We start from the raw sequence: 17,500 nt of genomic DNA, 5'->3' as shown, positions 1-17,500 counted from the left end.
GAAACCGCAAACTGAATCTAGATTAACATAGAAGTTTTCGGCCGGCTCGGGGTTTTTCGGTTTTCGGATTTCGTTGAAAACCACAACTTTATTTGAGAGTACTATAAACATAGCCTCTCCGTTTAGTGTTGCCGAATTATGTAGAAAAAGAAACTTAACTACGCAATACCCCGAAACAACTGAAGAAAGGCGACATGGCACGCGTATAGCCCAATTTTACGTGACTGGGCATTAATTAATGACCAAACACAACGAAACATTGCATTTGGCCAATCGTCATGGAAAGAAAATTGTAAAAAACAGAATAAAAAAAATATCACAGAGCCGTTAGCAGAGGGCAAGGAGCAACTACCAGATAGAGGCAGTTGACAGGAAAGAATTTTAATCAAACTTCGTGGACTGTATACATTCTCGAATCTGATTGGCTGATCCCAGTGCTTTAATGGCCCAAAACGCAATACTCTCGTTCTTTGATTACTTTCTTTCTCCTTCCCCAGGAGGCGCTGCAGAAATTGTACTGGCAAAGTTTTGTAAAATGGCTGAAATAAGCACTACGGACCGGAATCAGGAGCATACGGAATCAGTCGATTACAGAAAAATTACAATCTTGAATGAAACTCATTAAGAGAAAGCTACCTTTGTGCGTTAAGTTCTCGGTCTTCCGGGAAGAAATCCGAAGGAAAAAGTTGAAAATGTTTGCCTAACCCCTCCTGCTCAATCAATCTAATGTTGCCATGAAGGAAAGAACAAAGCCCCGATGGATTGTAACTGATTGCTAATGCCGGACTTTTCCTTGTTTGAGGCTGTTGTGAGAAGTATCTTCTAACAACGTCATCGCCAAATAGCACTCACCGTTCCACGCTGTGATCATTTTGGTATCCAGATGTGGCGGAGGTCTCTTTCTTCGTTCTTCAAACAGGATTTCTCGAGCTCGCACCAGTTGCTCTTTCACTGTTGATTCATCCATGTGAAACGATCTTGCCGTCTCCTGCAAGCTTCCTCGCACAATCAGAACATTCTTGCCACAAAGCTCTCTATGGGGGTCCTGCAAAAAAAGTGCACGTTCTTGATAAGGCCACGGGACTGCTAATGAATTATTTTCAATTAAAGCGCATATCAACCTTAAGGCCTTAAGGCAAAAAATTTGTTGCCGGTCATTTTACACTCCAAGAAGAAAATAAAACGACTGCAAAACAAAAGTTAAAATGTTAGGCAACATGAGAATGGCCGTTTTCATACTAGAAGACGAATAAATCGCCTAAACGGACAACTCGTTATATGGTTTGGTTGAGTAATGTGAACTCAAGACGACCAATTCCGCTAGTGTTGTCCGACGTAAATCAGTCATGAAAGACGGACAATAGACCGACAAACTGGATAAGTTTGAGCGCTTGAAGACTGGCACTAGGTATGGCTCGAGCGCCAACCTTATTTCCTCTCGCCATACTGAAAACTTCCCATAAACCATCGCTTCTATCGCTAGTTCCACTTCTCCGCAGTGGTCCATTGGTCGATTCGTTCGACTTTGCTATTGATCTCAAAAGTCTTTTCAAGTGGCTTTTTTCACCCCGCTTCACGCACCGTTGAGGTCGTTCTGCGGTTTGAAAAAATGCTGATCACGTGACGAAAAATTCTTGCTCGCGAGCGGCAAAAGTTCAACCTGGCGCCAAATGAAATGTGAACCCGCACCTGTTTTCTTGATCGTGGGAATTATGGCAACCGTTTAGTTTAAGACTTTTTACGGCGATGGATTCGATCGTTGCGAAATGTATCGCATGCCAAAGACATCCCTTGAGTTTACAAGCTTTGAACACTTTAGCAAGACGGTCTTGATGATCAGCGAGAAATTGCTTCAATGAAAGAAATGTACATAAGTTATGCGGGATCATGTCACTTCACCGAACACAGACCCCGGGTCAGCCAGGAGAAGCAGCAATCATGTTCTGGATTATCCCTTCTGGTAGATGCCGTAAAACTGATAAACTTCACGGTTTTTTTTGTGCTTACTTTTTACCTGTTCTTCACTTTAAGCAGCGCGCTTGAAGTATTGACATTCCTGTATAAATACCAGTTGCGTTGCGTTTCGATTGTCGGTTGTGGGACACACAAGGTTGATGATACTGTTCCATAAATGTTGAACTTTGTTACTGCCTAGTTTCGGGTAACGTAATATTGATGCTCCGGGGAAAATATGCAATGCAGGTAATTTCAAATTTTAATGTCGAATTTCATAATGTGATTGTCATATATAGTTTAACATTGCATTTGTAAATTAGATTTCATTTACTAAATTTCTGGTATTTTTTCGTCTCGTTTTCACAACAGACGATTTGTCCGACTAGTTCGACTTTTCGTGTGAAAACGGCCAATATCTTTAATACAGAAGCTCATTACCTTGAAGTATTTAACTCTGGTTCAGAGCTGGGGTTTTTTTGAGTTTAAAAATTTCCTTATTTGGATGTAACCTAGCTCGTGCGTTTTCCCGCGCGTGCAGCTTCGATCTTATCCTTGTCCATATTTGGGCACAAAGTTGGTGTCCTAAAATCCCGAGCTTTGTTCCAAGGAAAAGAGTTGCAAGTTACACGCTCCAAGGTTTAATACGTGCTTCTGTTTAATATTAATGTACCAGCAAATCACACCACTAGACCCACAGAGTTTTCGTTGGAGGCCGGACGTTTCGTACGATGGTTTCCAATTCGATGTCCGGTACTTTGATGCCAATATTTGAGGGGTTCGTTTTATTTTTTATTACTACAAGTTTTTTTAAATACACTTTTTAAAGAGAATTTGATTGAAATCCAGCCTTGCCCGGGAAACTGATTCTTGGGTTCCAGAAACACTGGAAACAACTTTTCTGAGTGTTCTATGAAAAAAAATTTTCCCGGGTGCATGCCCCCAGACCCTCTAGGAAGTTCGCGCCTTTGGCGCTCGCAAGGCAAAAATGTTACGCCCGGTGCTTTCAGAAATATGTCCGCTAACTTTACAAAACTGTCGAAAACACTGAACCCAAACAGCGTTCAATCGAGGAAGAAAGGCAAGGTGGTTCAAGTACCCAATTTTGCCGAGACTCTCAAGATTTGAACTTGTTTCTAACCAGAATTCTAGGTTTTACCTGATGGGGTTTGACATTTCCCTCGCTCTCAACTCCGTAGTGCTTTAAAAACAAGCATGAGGTGGGAATATTTTCGCCAGATTCATTTGTGACTCGTTCCTCCCGCAAAAGGTGTCGAATCTCCTTCTCCTCCCAAACGCAGAAAGCACCTTCCTTCTTGTGAGAATCGGTCTTGCTCGGCAAAGAGTCTGCGTCTTCAGCAGAATAGAATCCACCAAACTTTAAATATAAGAGGATATAAAACTGTTCTTAGAGCCGTTTCATAATAATAATAATAATAATAATAATAATAATAATAATAATAATAATAATAATAATAATAATAATAATAATAATGATAATAATAAAAATAATGATAATAATAATGATGATAATCATAAAAATAATAATAATGATAATAATAATGATAATAATAATGATAATAAGAAAAATAAAAATAATAATGATAATAATAGTAATGATAATAAAATAATAATAATAATAATGATAATAATAATAATAATAATAATAACAACAACAACTCCAAATATAAAGACCTAGAGATCAAAAGAACCAGAATGTGGGGAATGAAAACAGAAACAGTACTAGTTGTTATAGGTGCTGTAGGGCTCATCAAGAAGGGACTGGAAAAACACACGGAAAAAATCCCTGGGCCAATCAACATCAATGAACTATAAAAAATTACTTTATTAGGAACAGCCCACACATACTAAGGAAGGTCAGTTTGTCAAGAAGCAAAAAAAAAAAAAAAAAAACAGAAACTACATGCGATCTTTTTTAGCTTCGCTCGTACCTCGCTCGTTCGGGTTTTTGACACAAACAACGCGTGAATACAACCGCGTACAAAGCACTTTCTATGTCGTGAGCTGTTAATTACACATAAGACGAGAATTTTCATTGAAATAGTTTTCTGAACGCAAATTAGAAACAAAAACTCACTAACAATAGAACCAAATGCAATAACAACGTACGATTTGCGCGAGATACACGAGTGATTGGCCCTTAACGCTATCCTTGATTGATTATACTTCCACACGTGAAAGAGCTGTACGCCATTCTGTATAGGCTTTTTTCACATGTGAAAATAAAGCGTATAGATCTGTACGAATGAGCTTTATGGAATAAAATTCTCATGTTATGTGTAATAAAAACTGTTTATGGTCTTTCTATATATATATATATATATATATATATATATATATATATATATATACAGTTTCTGATGGTTGTGGGTAGTTTATTAAAACTTGACGCTACGTGATCTTGAAAAGTGTTTGATATTTCCAGCAATGTTTCTGCACTTGATCGCAGAGTTCATTCATGCTTAAACCGTTTAACATCCAAGTTCTTAGGCCAGTTTGGATTGATCTCAGATCGTTTGTCATCTATTATTTGAAGAAAGGGTTTCCGGTTAGTAAGGTAGTTGACTGTTCAACGAAGAAATGATTCGGAGAATCTGAGAGAATTAATCTTTTCCAAAACAGGATTTCATTCACAATCTACATGTAGGAGTTTTTCCCACTCAATGGGTAGTGTTACGGAAGACGTAGGTTCGAATTCATTTTGCCCGTCGCCAAGCACCTAATCCTTTCCACGGGCGCATTACACTGCAAACTTGAATAGTATCATTTTAAATTGTTGGATATTTGAGTTCCTACCTGGTGGCTCAAATCCCGCATAACGTACAACAAGATGTCTCTGGTAGTTTCCGCAAGGTTCTCTTTCCTGCTGGCCTATAGAACACAGATAATAGGGAGTACATTAGACACACTTAACATCGCGTATTTTTCGAAAACGGCGAACCTCTGAGTGTCACGTGACATGGCCTCGAGTTTGCAGTCTGCTGTTCAAGTTGAGTTCTGAGGGCTGGAACGAGGTTTTCGATGTATTTCGATATAACGAACTAATTTCCTCAGTTCCTTAGCACTTCGTGAAATCGAGATTTCACTGTACTCTCATCTACATCTACATCTTTAATCTATCAAGGTTTCCCATTACACATATGAGGTCAGGTATAGCTCACAACATTCAGATTGACATACAGGTTACTTAGAAATAAAACATAAATATATTGAAGTAAATGTAACTAATTATAAACACTATCATACTCCAGATGAGCCCTGACAAGTGTCACGTACAGTGTATGCCTCTAGATATGTTCATGTGAGGCATTCGTGACAATAGCTCATTTTACAGTTGTGTGCTTAGTTGCCTTCCGTATGAATGAAAGTGAGGCTGGAGTTGACATTGTTTTAAAAGAGACACATCATTAACATAAGAAAGGGAGGGAGGTCTGTATCATAACATGGTCAACATCAGCCTCACTTTCATTTAAAGGCCAGGTAACTAAGCATGCAAATGTAAAGAAGTGTACAACTTGTACAATACAAGTTGGTTTTCACAAATGCAAGAGATGATTTACCCTTTTTGGTAATCTCATCTACATGCAAATTCCAATGAGAATCATTGCATAATTCAAGACACTCAAGTAAGGATTCTGGTGAACAGACGACATGATTATTGAAAGTATGAAGGTATGAAGTACAAAGAACCTTAATTCTTTTTATACCTGGTAACTATCTCCATACAGAACTGCCAACTGTGCCTGATCATATAACATCTTTTCGAAATGAGGTACATGCCAAAAGCGATCAGTAGAATACCTGTGAAACCCCTAGTACACAAATAGAAGCAATAACGATATTTAAACAATAGTGGACTTTTTCCGTGTTTACATAGCCTCATCTAAACACGGGGGAGTTGGGAGAATTCAACAAGTGAAGGAAAATGCTGGTTTTTTTACTTCTTGATCAAAACAGATTTTCTTGATAGATGCTCATATTCCCTATCAGCCAATCAAAACGAGCGTCTGACAACACATAACCAATCAAAATTTGTGTGATGACACAGCCGTATTTACATACTCAGGGTTTGAGCCAGAACGCGAACTTGCGACATTCTCTCCCTTGCGGGACGATTTGTCCCTTAAATAGATGGACGGGCCATAAATGTCCCCCAAAGTCGAAACTAAATGGAAGAAGTTTATGCAAATTCGCACCAATAAGAAAACCAGGACGGTGTAATTTTAAAAGCAATGTATTTTTTTGCCGGGTAGCATTTTACATTTTCATTTTTATCATGGCTAAAGTAATTGAATAAAAATCGTTTATCACTACCTTATCAAAAAACGCTATTCTCTCGCATTCCGATCCTTATTAAAACAGCACTTCAAACCTGTCACATATTTAACTGTTTTGAAATCGATAGCTTGAAATACGAATGACCAAGTGAGGATCACTTTTACCATATTTGCAAGTAAAATGAGAACTGTGTTGCACTCATGACTGGCTTTAGATACATTGTACATGTACGCACATGTTTACAGCTCGTTTTATTTATGGACCAAAGTGCCCTGCTCTGTCTGTCACTGAATATATTCTTTGGAAAAATGTCCAAGAGGAAAATGTTGAGTTATTTTGGATGTGAAGGAGGTAAAACCATCGACCAAGAAGACAAAAAACTGAAAACGAATTCAAACACAAGGAAGAATCGCCAGAAGAAAATGATGCTCAACTTCCAAATTCGAAACCTTGCAATTTCCAGACGAAATGGTTGAATGAGCACAAGTGGTGTCACTTTTGGTGGATGGAGAAAAAGAAAAACCCTCTTGAGGGCAACAAGGGCTGCACAAATTTTAAAAGTACAACTTTTCAGTCCCTGCTATTGCCTATATTAGTCCCTTTGCAAGGGCCACAGAGGGATAAATAATGACTCCTGAGGCAATAAAGCTGGCTCAAACCCTAAATACTCTCATCTAAACACAGCTATTGACCAATGAGAGTGCGTGTACTATATCCTAATTATTTTATAAAAAAAGAATGAGTGGTCAACCTTTCTGATTTTTAGCTTCTAACCCCAAATGTATGAGTGCAACTTGTGATAATTCATTGCAAAGTTGGTCATTGTCTATTGCAGCTTGAAAATAAACCACAAATGTAAAAATATACTAGTAGTTGATAAAACCACAAAGTACAGTACATGTAATCCGCACTTTCAACATTTAGGCATATAGCCCTTCAATTTCATAGCTTTTTACCTGCCCAATATGATCATGAATGCCACCTTTTTCCATGAAGTCTAGTGTCTTGAGCACCATATTTAGTGCATCTTTCCCTTCCTCAGTGCCAGATTTAAAAGAGAAGAACCTCAAGAGGAAATTAAAATTAGCTGCAAAGAAAAAAAATAAAGACAGATGAAACAAACAAAAAAAGCTCCCATTATGCTGTAATATTTACCGGACAGAAATCTAAACGAAAACTATCAACCCTCTTTCATTAATAATAAGAACCTTTAACCTTCAAATCCTCCTTTCACTGTTTTGATATAAATTAATAATTATTATAATTATTATCTTTTTTTAAAATTCTCTCACAACATTCAATTGACCATTTACCAGTTGGTTTGTTTCACAGGGAAGAGGAGTATTGCTCAAGAATCACAGAGGCTGCACAAGTTCCATTCAAACCTGCCAGCACATTTTTATTATTTAAGTAACCTCAACTTTTTCAAGACCTAAACAAATACTACCGAAACAATTTTCTTATTTCACAATCTTATTACCGGTAATAATCATTCCAAGTTTAAAGCCATTCATCCCTAGCCTAAAGTAACCCCAATTGAAGAGTAAAATCATCTGGTGTTAGACAGAGTAAAATCTATAAGTCCCACATTCTCAAGACTGAAAGGGTTTAAGACCGAGCACATACATGTATGGAGTTTTTGAGTGGACCAAGATGTTGTTAAAGGGGCAGTATCATGGATTGTTAGTAACAATCTGGAAAGCAAAGGACACCTGTTTACCGATGGCAAACGGAAATTAATGGCCAAAGTTTCTTCAAAACGGCTATTTTAGATCACAGAAACCATAATTCTAAGTGTTTTTGGTTATGTGTAGCCAAGATTAGAATGAATGCCGACGTTTTCAAAATCTCCTCTTGCATCTTAGATGAACTCCGTAATAATTGAGTGTGGCTAATTTTTCTTTTAAAATTTAATCAATTTTTATCCCACTGTGGTGATCCAGAAGCAATTTAAGAATGAAACGGTCACCGAAAATTGATTTAGTAATTTTATGGTCGATTTAGAAATAAAAGGGATAATTCCCATGATACTACGCCTTTCAACCATTCACCCCAAAAGATGCATTAGAAAAATCTTAAGTCTCATTCTCTGGACTGAATTGGCCTCATGGAGATTATGTGATCAGGATTCCAGGATGTTTTAATTTAGATCAATATTGTCATCTCTTTATGAATCTGTTCTGTTCAGATTGATTGCATGTACATGTACACAATTTAAATGTCTATAATTTAAAGGTACTCACATGCTTGTGGGAACTTTGGAGCTCCACCATATCCACCATATTCCTCATCAAAACTTGTTTTCATGTCACTAAACAGCTTGCCAATACACTCTGTGCTTGGCATATCTCCTGCCTCACTTTGCTTGTGCATTTCTCCTGTGTGTTGCTGTATGGCCTCTAGGATAATATTTGCCTGCTGCGTCAGCTTATCTCTGTTCTCTTCCCACTGTTTGGAAATGTGATTGAGAATTGTCCTGAAGCCTGGTCGACCAGCTTGGTCCTCTGGAGGAAAGTAAGTCGCACCAACAAAGGGTTTCAAATCTGGAGTCAACCACACACTCATGGGCCAACCACCTCCACCTGTCATAGCCTGGAAAAATATCAAAAACCAACCGATCTTTTATTTTAAACCATACCTTTCAAGTATATGTACTCCTTAATAATAATAATAATAATGATGATGATGATGATAATAATAATAACCACTTGGACAAGTGGCTCGGAAAGTTGAATGTCAAAATTAGCATTTCATTACTACAGAAAACTACGTTACTGGGAACGGCGAGGATTTTGAGAAGGATGTTGGAGCTCTAGAGTAAGAAGAAAACTCTACGGGACCTTTGGTCATAGGCTATGACCCGCTCCCTTAGGAAGCAAACCGGAAAAAGGTCATCCAGTTGACAATGATGATGATGAGGAGGATGATGATGATGATAATGATGATGATAATAATAATAATTGAGCATGGCGTGGATTGATGTCTCTAAGGCATACGACTTGGTGGATCATCGATGGTTAGTGAGATGTTCAAGCTTCACAGATTTCCGGAATGGTTTGGAGTCTTAATAGGGAAACTCTCTAGGAGTTGGAACACAAGGATCGTCATGGAAACTAAGCAGGGTTGCGAGAGTTCAGAGATCATCCATTTCAAGAAAGGTCTGCCACAGGGTGATTCCCTTTGTCCAACATTGTTCACCCTGTGCCTCAACCCTATTGCCTGGAAGTGGAGAGCCACAAGCGGTTACAAGCTATCAAAATCAATCTCTTGTAAGGTTACACACCTGTTATACATTGACGATTTGAAGTTGTATGCATCATCGGAGAGCAACTTAGAAAGAGTCATGAAAATTGTAAAGGGATGAATGGACTGTATTGGTTTGAAATGGAATGAGCAAAAATGTGCGGTAGTGCATGTGAAGAGAGGGTGTGTAAAGCAAATGGAGAATATGGAGATCGATGAGCTGAAGTCGATCAAGAGCTGTGGAGAAGAAAGTACCTACAAGTTTCTGGGTGTACTAGAGAACTCTAAGCAGGAAGATAAGTTGGTTCTTGAGAACGAGTCGAAGGAGTACTTGCGCAGATTAGCAGACTCTAAGGTAGTTGCAACTAACCAGTATGCGCTACCTGTGTTATCGTATTTAATGTGGACGCAGACATGGCCACTGGTGCAGCTGCAACAAGTAGACAGAGAGGCAAGAAAGATATTCATTTGGTAGACGGTGGATGAAATCACCCCCATGGATCAACAGGTATACTATACATGAGTAGGAAGTGTGGGAGGAGAGGATTAAGATCGGTAAAGATAACATACAAGGATATCAAGATCAAGGCGGCTATGAAGCTTTACTGTAACTCGGATCCCTTTATGGAGGCATTAAGAATGTTTGAAGAGGCAGGGATGTAGCTAAGAATAAATTCATCCAGTTAAAGGTTCTATTAATTGAGACGGTAAATTCATGCTCTGAGCATCAAAGGGACCTGGTTACAAGATTGTTCCCAGTGTCACACCTGGCATTCTTCAAGATGGCGAATACAGAGAAACAGAAGACATGCACAACAGTATTCAAACAAAGGTTGTGTTTCATTGCCAGTATCGATAAATTCTAGTGATAATTCTGTATACTAACAGATATTCAATTTTTTTTTAACACATCAAATGACTTTAAATTTGAACTTTGTCTAGAATAATTTGCGCTCTTCTCAGTCACTTCGATTGACGGCCAGAATTCAGTTGGCGATCACCCCTTTCTCAAGCGGTGATTTTCACCGGCAGCCAGCGCTAAGCAACATCACTGTATACGGATAACTGTGCCCGAGTATAAGGTCTTGAGTATGGCCCAAGGCTGTAGGCCGCAGTGCTGGCTGGGAACCATTGCTTAAGGCTGACCTGCAATACTTATTAATTATCAAAAGAGAACTATCAGGAAATACCGCAATGATCAGTTGATTCTGTTCACAAACTTCAAAACTTCAAAAAGTTAACTCTATTTTTGGTCCTAAAAGACACCTGTCACACAAACTCATGCGACCAGGCTTGGATTCCGTCTGAATTGGCAGGCAAGATAGAAAAATTCTGCCCGCTCCCAGAGCCAATCACTTACAAAGTCATATTACATTACATTCATATTACAAAGTCTTATGACCAGACATTTGCCCACAAAACCATACTGAAAATGTTAATCCCTACTATAGGTTTTGTGATTCTGTACCTGGAAGAAAAAAATATCTAAATGATGTACCGGTATTGTACATATACAATACAATACATACTTAATTGACCGCTCCAATGAAACAATTAATGAAACGAAGAAACAGAACAACAACAGCAACTAGCTGCTAAGAATCTTAATTGGCCTGAGGCAAACCAGTTGGCTATTTACAAGTGCAGCTTTGAAAGTTGAACCAGGGACTACCAGTCCTGATCAAATTCTACGAGTGGTCAGAGCTGCAGTCTCGAACCAGAGATATCTGAAACTCAAGGCCACACTGTCTCCTGTAGTTATTAGTCAACAGTAAAAATATTTCATCCTCCTTACGACCAAAAAATCTAATAATCACCTGAATGTATGTCATATAGACTTTATCCACATCTGGTCTTTCTTCTCGATCCACTTTGACAGAAACAAATTTTTCATTGAGGATTTGTGCAATCTCTTCACTTTCAAAGGATTCTCTTTCCATAACATGACACCAGTGGCAAGTTGAGTAACCCACTGCATGCAAAAAAGACACACAGAAATGCACACTTCAAGTACAGAAGTTCAGATTTCCAGCATTTTTATTGGCTCGCCGGACACAGGCTATCAGTTCATATACCTGCTGTACCTACAGCTGAAATATGGTCAAGGAATGCATCTGCAATAAAGCGAGCTGAAAACACTTTCAATTTGTAGCTCTGAGGAAAAAATGGCCGACAAAAGCCATTTTGGACTGGAAGTGACCAAAGCAGAATTTAATGCTTTAGTCCACAATGCATGGAAGAGTTGTTGAACCTGGAGTATTATTCTACTTGGGCTTACTGGATATAAAAATTATTAATGAATATAACCAACTCGCCGTGTATCTATCACTTCACATCCAGCAACATAATGATTATAAATGTATCATTAGGTACATGTAGCCAATACTTGCAGTAAGTTTGGATCACTTCTAAACATTTTTTTAAATTGAACTGCATTCTTTAGGTATGTTATTTTGAGTACTTTGAAAACACACTACTGATATTCCATCAAAACATATTTAACATTATTTAATATTATTCTACAAGGGCGTGCTGGATATGAAGTGATAGACAACCAACGAGGCGCACAGTGGTGAGTTGGTTATAATCATTTTTATATCCAGCAAGCCCAAGTATATATTTCAATATTTTAATATAATATATTTAAAACTCTTCTATGTTCAACTTGATTTCTGCCTCAGTCAATTCTGGTCTAAAACAGCTTTTGTCGGCCATTTTTTCTCAGAGCTGCAAAAATGTTTTCAGCTCACTTTATTGCTGACGCATTCGTCGACCATATTACATGTAGGTACTGCAGGTATATGAACTGATAGCCTGTGTCCGATGAGCCAATGAAAATGCTGGAAATCCGATATCTGTCATTCAGTTTTTAATATATAAGAAGGGCTAGTCTTGTTTGTTTGTTTGTTATTTATTTGTTTGAGCAGGTTGAAGTATTGGCAGCTATTCAGCTGATATGGACCTGCTATACCCACCCATCCACATACTCACAGAGGACAGCCGGGAACACCGGGAACTTCATCCCCTACTCTTCTCGAATAGTGTGTGGGTTCTTTAACGTCCCACAGGGAACTAATGAACATGAAAGATATTTGTGAGACGGGGCCTACTGTTTATAGTGACTGTCCTTATCCGAGAAGACTTGAAAGTCTAACCATTTGTGGATGTAATTACAAAGGCAGCACTTTCTCCTCAGTTATTTAAAGACCCTGAGTGTTGGTCCGGCCAGAGTCGAACTCACAACCTCCCGCATGGCGGCCCGATGCTCAACCAACGGAGCCACCGGTGCGTGGTCTGGCACTGGAATTACTGCATAACTCATAATCAGGCCACTGGCATTAAGGTAAAACAATGCCGTCGCAATTAGCCAGCCAGAGCACTCATTACATGTGTATATCGGCAATGAGCACTTGCCATGTACTGTAACTAATAATCAACTTTAAATTTCCTACACCAAAATGTGTAACACATGTAACTGACAGTTTTGTGAACAATCTCAGAGATTTTAAGAGTGACAATAACTGTCTTATAAAATGTGACTGTCAGTTGCATGACCCCCACTATAGGTTTGTAGCCCAGCGCAATTAAAAATAAATAGTATTAATTATGATTATTATTTCAAATAACGTTTTTTTTTAGTTTGGAGTTAGGACATGAATGAGAAGTTCGGAGTTAAGAAAGGTAAGGATTAAGAACCAGTTTCATGAGATAACTTGTGATCTTTTCCATTTTCCTTTTCCTATTCTTTTTACTTTATTTAGAGATAGGATCAAAGAGTGAACTCATGGGGACTCAAGTTCCATTTGGCAAAATTACAAACAGTCCTTGAAGGGACCTCGACACTAAGACATCAAACGCTAATACTTGTGCCCTTTATTGCACACAAATTTTGTTTTAGTATGAATATTCTACCATCTAACCAGAAAGAAAAATAGGCTTGTTTTCTTGCTTTGCTTTATCAAAGGCCTCATCTCCCCATGGATACCTAGTAGGTAAATGAGAGAAAGCTCCAATCACTCCTCCAGTCAACTCTTTTTACAATAAGGAAGTTGTAAGATTAATGTACAACAAATATCATGTACCTCTCCATACATTATATTTATATCAGTGCTTGAAATAAAAAATGCAGGTTGTCCCTGTTTCAAAGGGCAAGCAACAAAACTCATGCATTTGGTTGCCTATTAGGTTTATTAGGAAACCCTCTACGATTAAATGTATGCAGTGTTGAGATACAATCAATTCAGCTTGAATATCCCATAGTTCTTTGAAGACTGGGTATATTTTGATGTCTTAAATCTCCATTGCCTAAAGGTACATGTACATGTTTGTGATATTGTCTCTTGCATTTTCCTGTCTCACAATGTTTTGTAAAAGCTACAGATATTTAAAACATAGGCAGACAGCTACAGCTAACTAATAATAATTACTATAATTATTTTGCTGCAGCTGAGCATTATTATCATTAATTTCATAAGTACTACATGTACATACATGTATGATCATACATGTACATTGACAATAGAAAACCAACAAGTATTTCGGGTACTGTTTGTGATTAATAATTCATTCATTTTCTATTTTCGGCTAGGTTGTCCATTGGGAATCATGCTTTTTACTCTACCAAAAACTGAATACTTGGCAAAATTTCTGGTCATCTCTAATGACTGGACGACCACTAATTTTGAGCACTGTTTAACTTTAGATCTTTCTTAAATGGGGACATAGTTTTTCAGTGAGTTATTAACCCATTGACTCCCAGGGGTTCCCCATTGACGAGGAAAATCATCTGGCGTTAGACAGAGTAAAATACTCTGGCGTTAGACAGAGTAAAATACTAAGTCCGGCCGGTTTCGGTTGGTTTGGATGCCAATGGGTTAACTCCCGATTTCATTTCATATTATGATAACCCTGAGTACAACCTACTAACTGGAGCAGTAAACCAACAATCTCAACCCACATTTGGTGGATTTGGACCCAAACCATACATGTGAGAGGTGAGAGCTCTGTCCACTCCCACTTCTTCATACTGTCTTTTCCCTGTGACATCTTAAATATTTTGTACATGATAAAAGTTTGCAACCTTAACAAAATAGTTTAAAGCGTTTTGTGAGGGTGTATACATGGTCTCCTCGGTGGGGTATGAAATTGCACTCTCGCGAGTCAAGATGCAAGTGCTTAGCAATGGTATGGCATCGCTTCATCTAAAATTGAAAGCGCAATGGAAATATATACATGTAAATACGAATAACAATATTAAAGTATTGCAAGTGTATTTGAACTGCATGAGAACCATTACCTTCAAGTTGCAATGAACGCAACTCAGACAGTAGCGAGAAGAAATTGAAAAAAAAAAATCCATTACCTAAGTTTGAAATTTTCAGGCTGCTTTTGGTGATGATCATCTCTAACCATTTGATTTAATGTTGTGTTGCAAAAAATTGTTAGTACTCAGCTAGCAGTGTTTCTTAGATTTGACAAAATAAAGCAAACCTTAAATTAGTTCAACCAAAGAACTAGAAGAAATGGGTTAAATTCAAATGAAATGACTCCACTGAAATTATAGCAGGGAAATATGATATCAATCCCAAGCGACCGCCACAAATAGGTTTGAAAAGCATGGGAGCAAAAAGTTTAATGTTTCAACCATACGAATTCTACCGTTCTCATTCACAAACATCTAAGCCAAAGCATGAAATTAATTTATACCCTACAGTTTCTCTTTGATAACAATTTACACAATTAAAGTCAGCGATTTTAAATGACCAACACACACAGCTCATTTTCTTGCAGTGACCTTTCAGTGACCGTAAGCAAAATTTCTCAGGGTCCAAATTGCACTTCCAGAATCTGGAAGTGCATTGTGATTGGTCTACGACAATTCCGGCTCGCTTCAGGACTCGCTTGTGGGGGAGGCACCCGTTACAAAGCCCTAAGAGTGTCTGCATGGGAGGCTAGATTTGAACAGGAGTCTCCCGATTTGATGTGTTGCCACCCGCTCTCCTGACTTATCACGAAATTCTGAAAACAAGGGGAAAAATTGCTCATCTTATGTACATGTATTTTTGCACTCTCAATGTAAAATGTTACCCATTACACTTTCCTGCCCTAAAATGTCTCGCACAGTCTTTCCATTAGACACTCCGTGTTGTGAAGACTCATGAGGCCAGCAGTGTTACTCCATTATGCAGCTCCAAAAGTGGTGGACGAGCGTGGCCAACAAAATGCAGGAAAAAGCCACTTGAGAGAAAAACAATTTGTAAAATTTCTTGGGTTTGGAGGGGGGAAAATACCCTCGGACCACCTTACAGGCTTGCGCCATCGAGCACCTTTGGCACTAAAAAAAATACTCCCTATTTGCCTTCAAAGGAGGTTGGAATGTCTGACCCTGTAACACTGGCTCTTTCAAGGGATGAAAAAAATCATTTAAAGAGCATCAGATGAACAGTAAAAGGTGCAAGAAATCCCAACTTTTTTCATCTTGCAAATAACTTCTATGATATAATTTAGTGGACAAGAAGAGTTGTTGGAGGTTTCTACAAGCAGCCATACACTGAATCTATATATGCTAAAGGTTCCTTAGATGATACCCTGCTCATGCTCAGTGTGGTTCACGTTTGTTGGCTCTCTGCTCCATAAGGTTTCTCCCAGATATTCAGTTCATTGTTAAAGCTTGGAGAAGTAAGACAAAGGAAATACATGTAGAATAAACCTGTTGACCTGTTTATGCAATTACTTTCATTGGTTTCACTCTTTCAGTCCTTTTGATTAGACCAGATGTTAGTATTATGTCTGTGTGACATGTTGTCATGCTATCTTCACTTGTTAGTCAAAGTAACACGTTAACTGAGTTCAGTTCTTAGTACTCCTGGCAAAACGTGCAGGACAAGTTTACCGGTATTTATTTATATTTTTTCTTTATTTATTGCTAATTAATGGCAACACATTACCGAGGAAAAGAAAAGAAAGAAAAGGAAACTGTAGTGTCACAAGGATGATCCACAAAAGAGTCTGAGACCCCATAAGAGGCAGATCACCTGGATATACACTTCAAAATAATAACAAAAATGATTAATGAATAATCATGATATAACCTAAAAATATTTTTTGTGAATACATGAAATTAAGACTGAGTTACTGTAAATGATTCATCAAATTAATTCTAAAGGTCTTCAAATTAGAGCTATTATGAATACTACTTGGTAAGCTATTCCAGTTTTCAACTACTGTATCCTATTAAAAAAATAAAATTTAGTGTAAACATTATAGCTGTATTTCCATGTCTAATGTCATTGTATTGCATGACGGGCATGCGCAGGAGAAGGAACCTTGGGAGTGAAGAGAAAGGAGTACTGTGTTGTAGAGCAAGTCTTTATAATCGTGAACTCTATAACTGCTGACGACGATAACTCAAGTGTACTCACCTACAACTGCAGCTCATTTTACAGATACTTTGGATCGACCACATTGGAAAGAAGCGAAATGGTGAACATCCTACAGTACCTCCATTTCCTTTGTTCTCTGTACATGAAGACAACGCTTCAGTCGGCCCACGTTGCAAGAATCACTTCCCACGATGTGAAAGATTCGACATGCAAGCGAGCGCTGCTCTTATACTCGGCTGGTGAAGAATTCAGCGACATATTCGAAACACTTCCAGATCAAGGGGAAGAGAAAGAGTATGAGAAAGCTGTAGCGGCTCTGAATGCCTTCCTCCAGCCAAAAGTAAACAAGACCTACAGTGTACATGTACAAGATTTACATGACTTTGTTCAGAAATGCTACTCAGAATTCTAGCGAGTCACTTGACTCTTACTGCACAAGGCTGAGACACCTGACTCAAACATGCAAGTTTACTAATGAAGATGAAGAAAATAATGAAGTCACACATAGTCATGTCCTTTTTATCCTCACATTTACATCGAAGAGCTCTTCGAGAAGACATGAATCTCAAAGCTCTACTCAACTATGGCCGGGATGTAGAAATGTCCAAAAAGCAAGCCAAAGG

General features: G+C 38.3%; 1 protein-coding gene across 2 annotated transcripts in view; it reads right to left on the bottom strand.

Moving 5' to 3' along the window:
• The window catches only part of LOC138059940 (spermatogenesis-associated protein 20-like), a 25,352-nt gene that overhangs the window by 3,909 nt on the left and 3,943 nt on the right, over positions 1–17,500 (bottom strand). For both annotated transcript variants that reach the window (XM_068905600.1, XM_068905601.1), the window contains exons 2-9: positions 13,416–13,480; positions 11,313–11,467; positions 8,496–8,844; positions 7,209–7,339; positions 5,682–5,786; positions 4,771–4,845; positions 3,113–3,331; positions 853–1,045 (exon numbers count right to left, since the gene is read on the bottom strand). In XM_068905600.1, the coding sequence (XP_068761701.1) occupies positions 853–1,045; positions 3,113–3,331; positions 4,771–4,845; positions 5,682–5,786; positions 7,209–7,339; positions 8,496–8,844; positions 11,313–11,467; positions 13,416–13,480 (1,292 nt within the window). The remainder of the gene's footprint in view (positions 1–852; positions 1,046–3,112; positions 3,332–4,770; positions 4,846–5,681; positions 5,787–7,208; positions 7,340–8,495; positions 8,845–11,312; positions 11,468–13,415; positions 13,481–17,500) is intronic.

This window comes from Montipora capricornis, chromosome 8 (genome assembly GCF_036669925.1).
Source record: "Montipora capricornis isolate CH-2021 chromosome 8, ASM3666992v2, whole genome shotgun sequence".
NCBI lineage: Eukaryota > Metazoa > Cnidaria > Anthozoa > Scleractinia > Acroporidae > Montipora > Montipora capricornis.
Note: the sequence above shows the minus strand (reverse complement) of the source record. Positions and strands in the feature narration are given on the sequence as shown.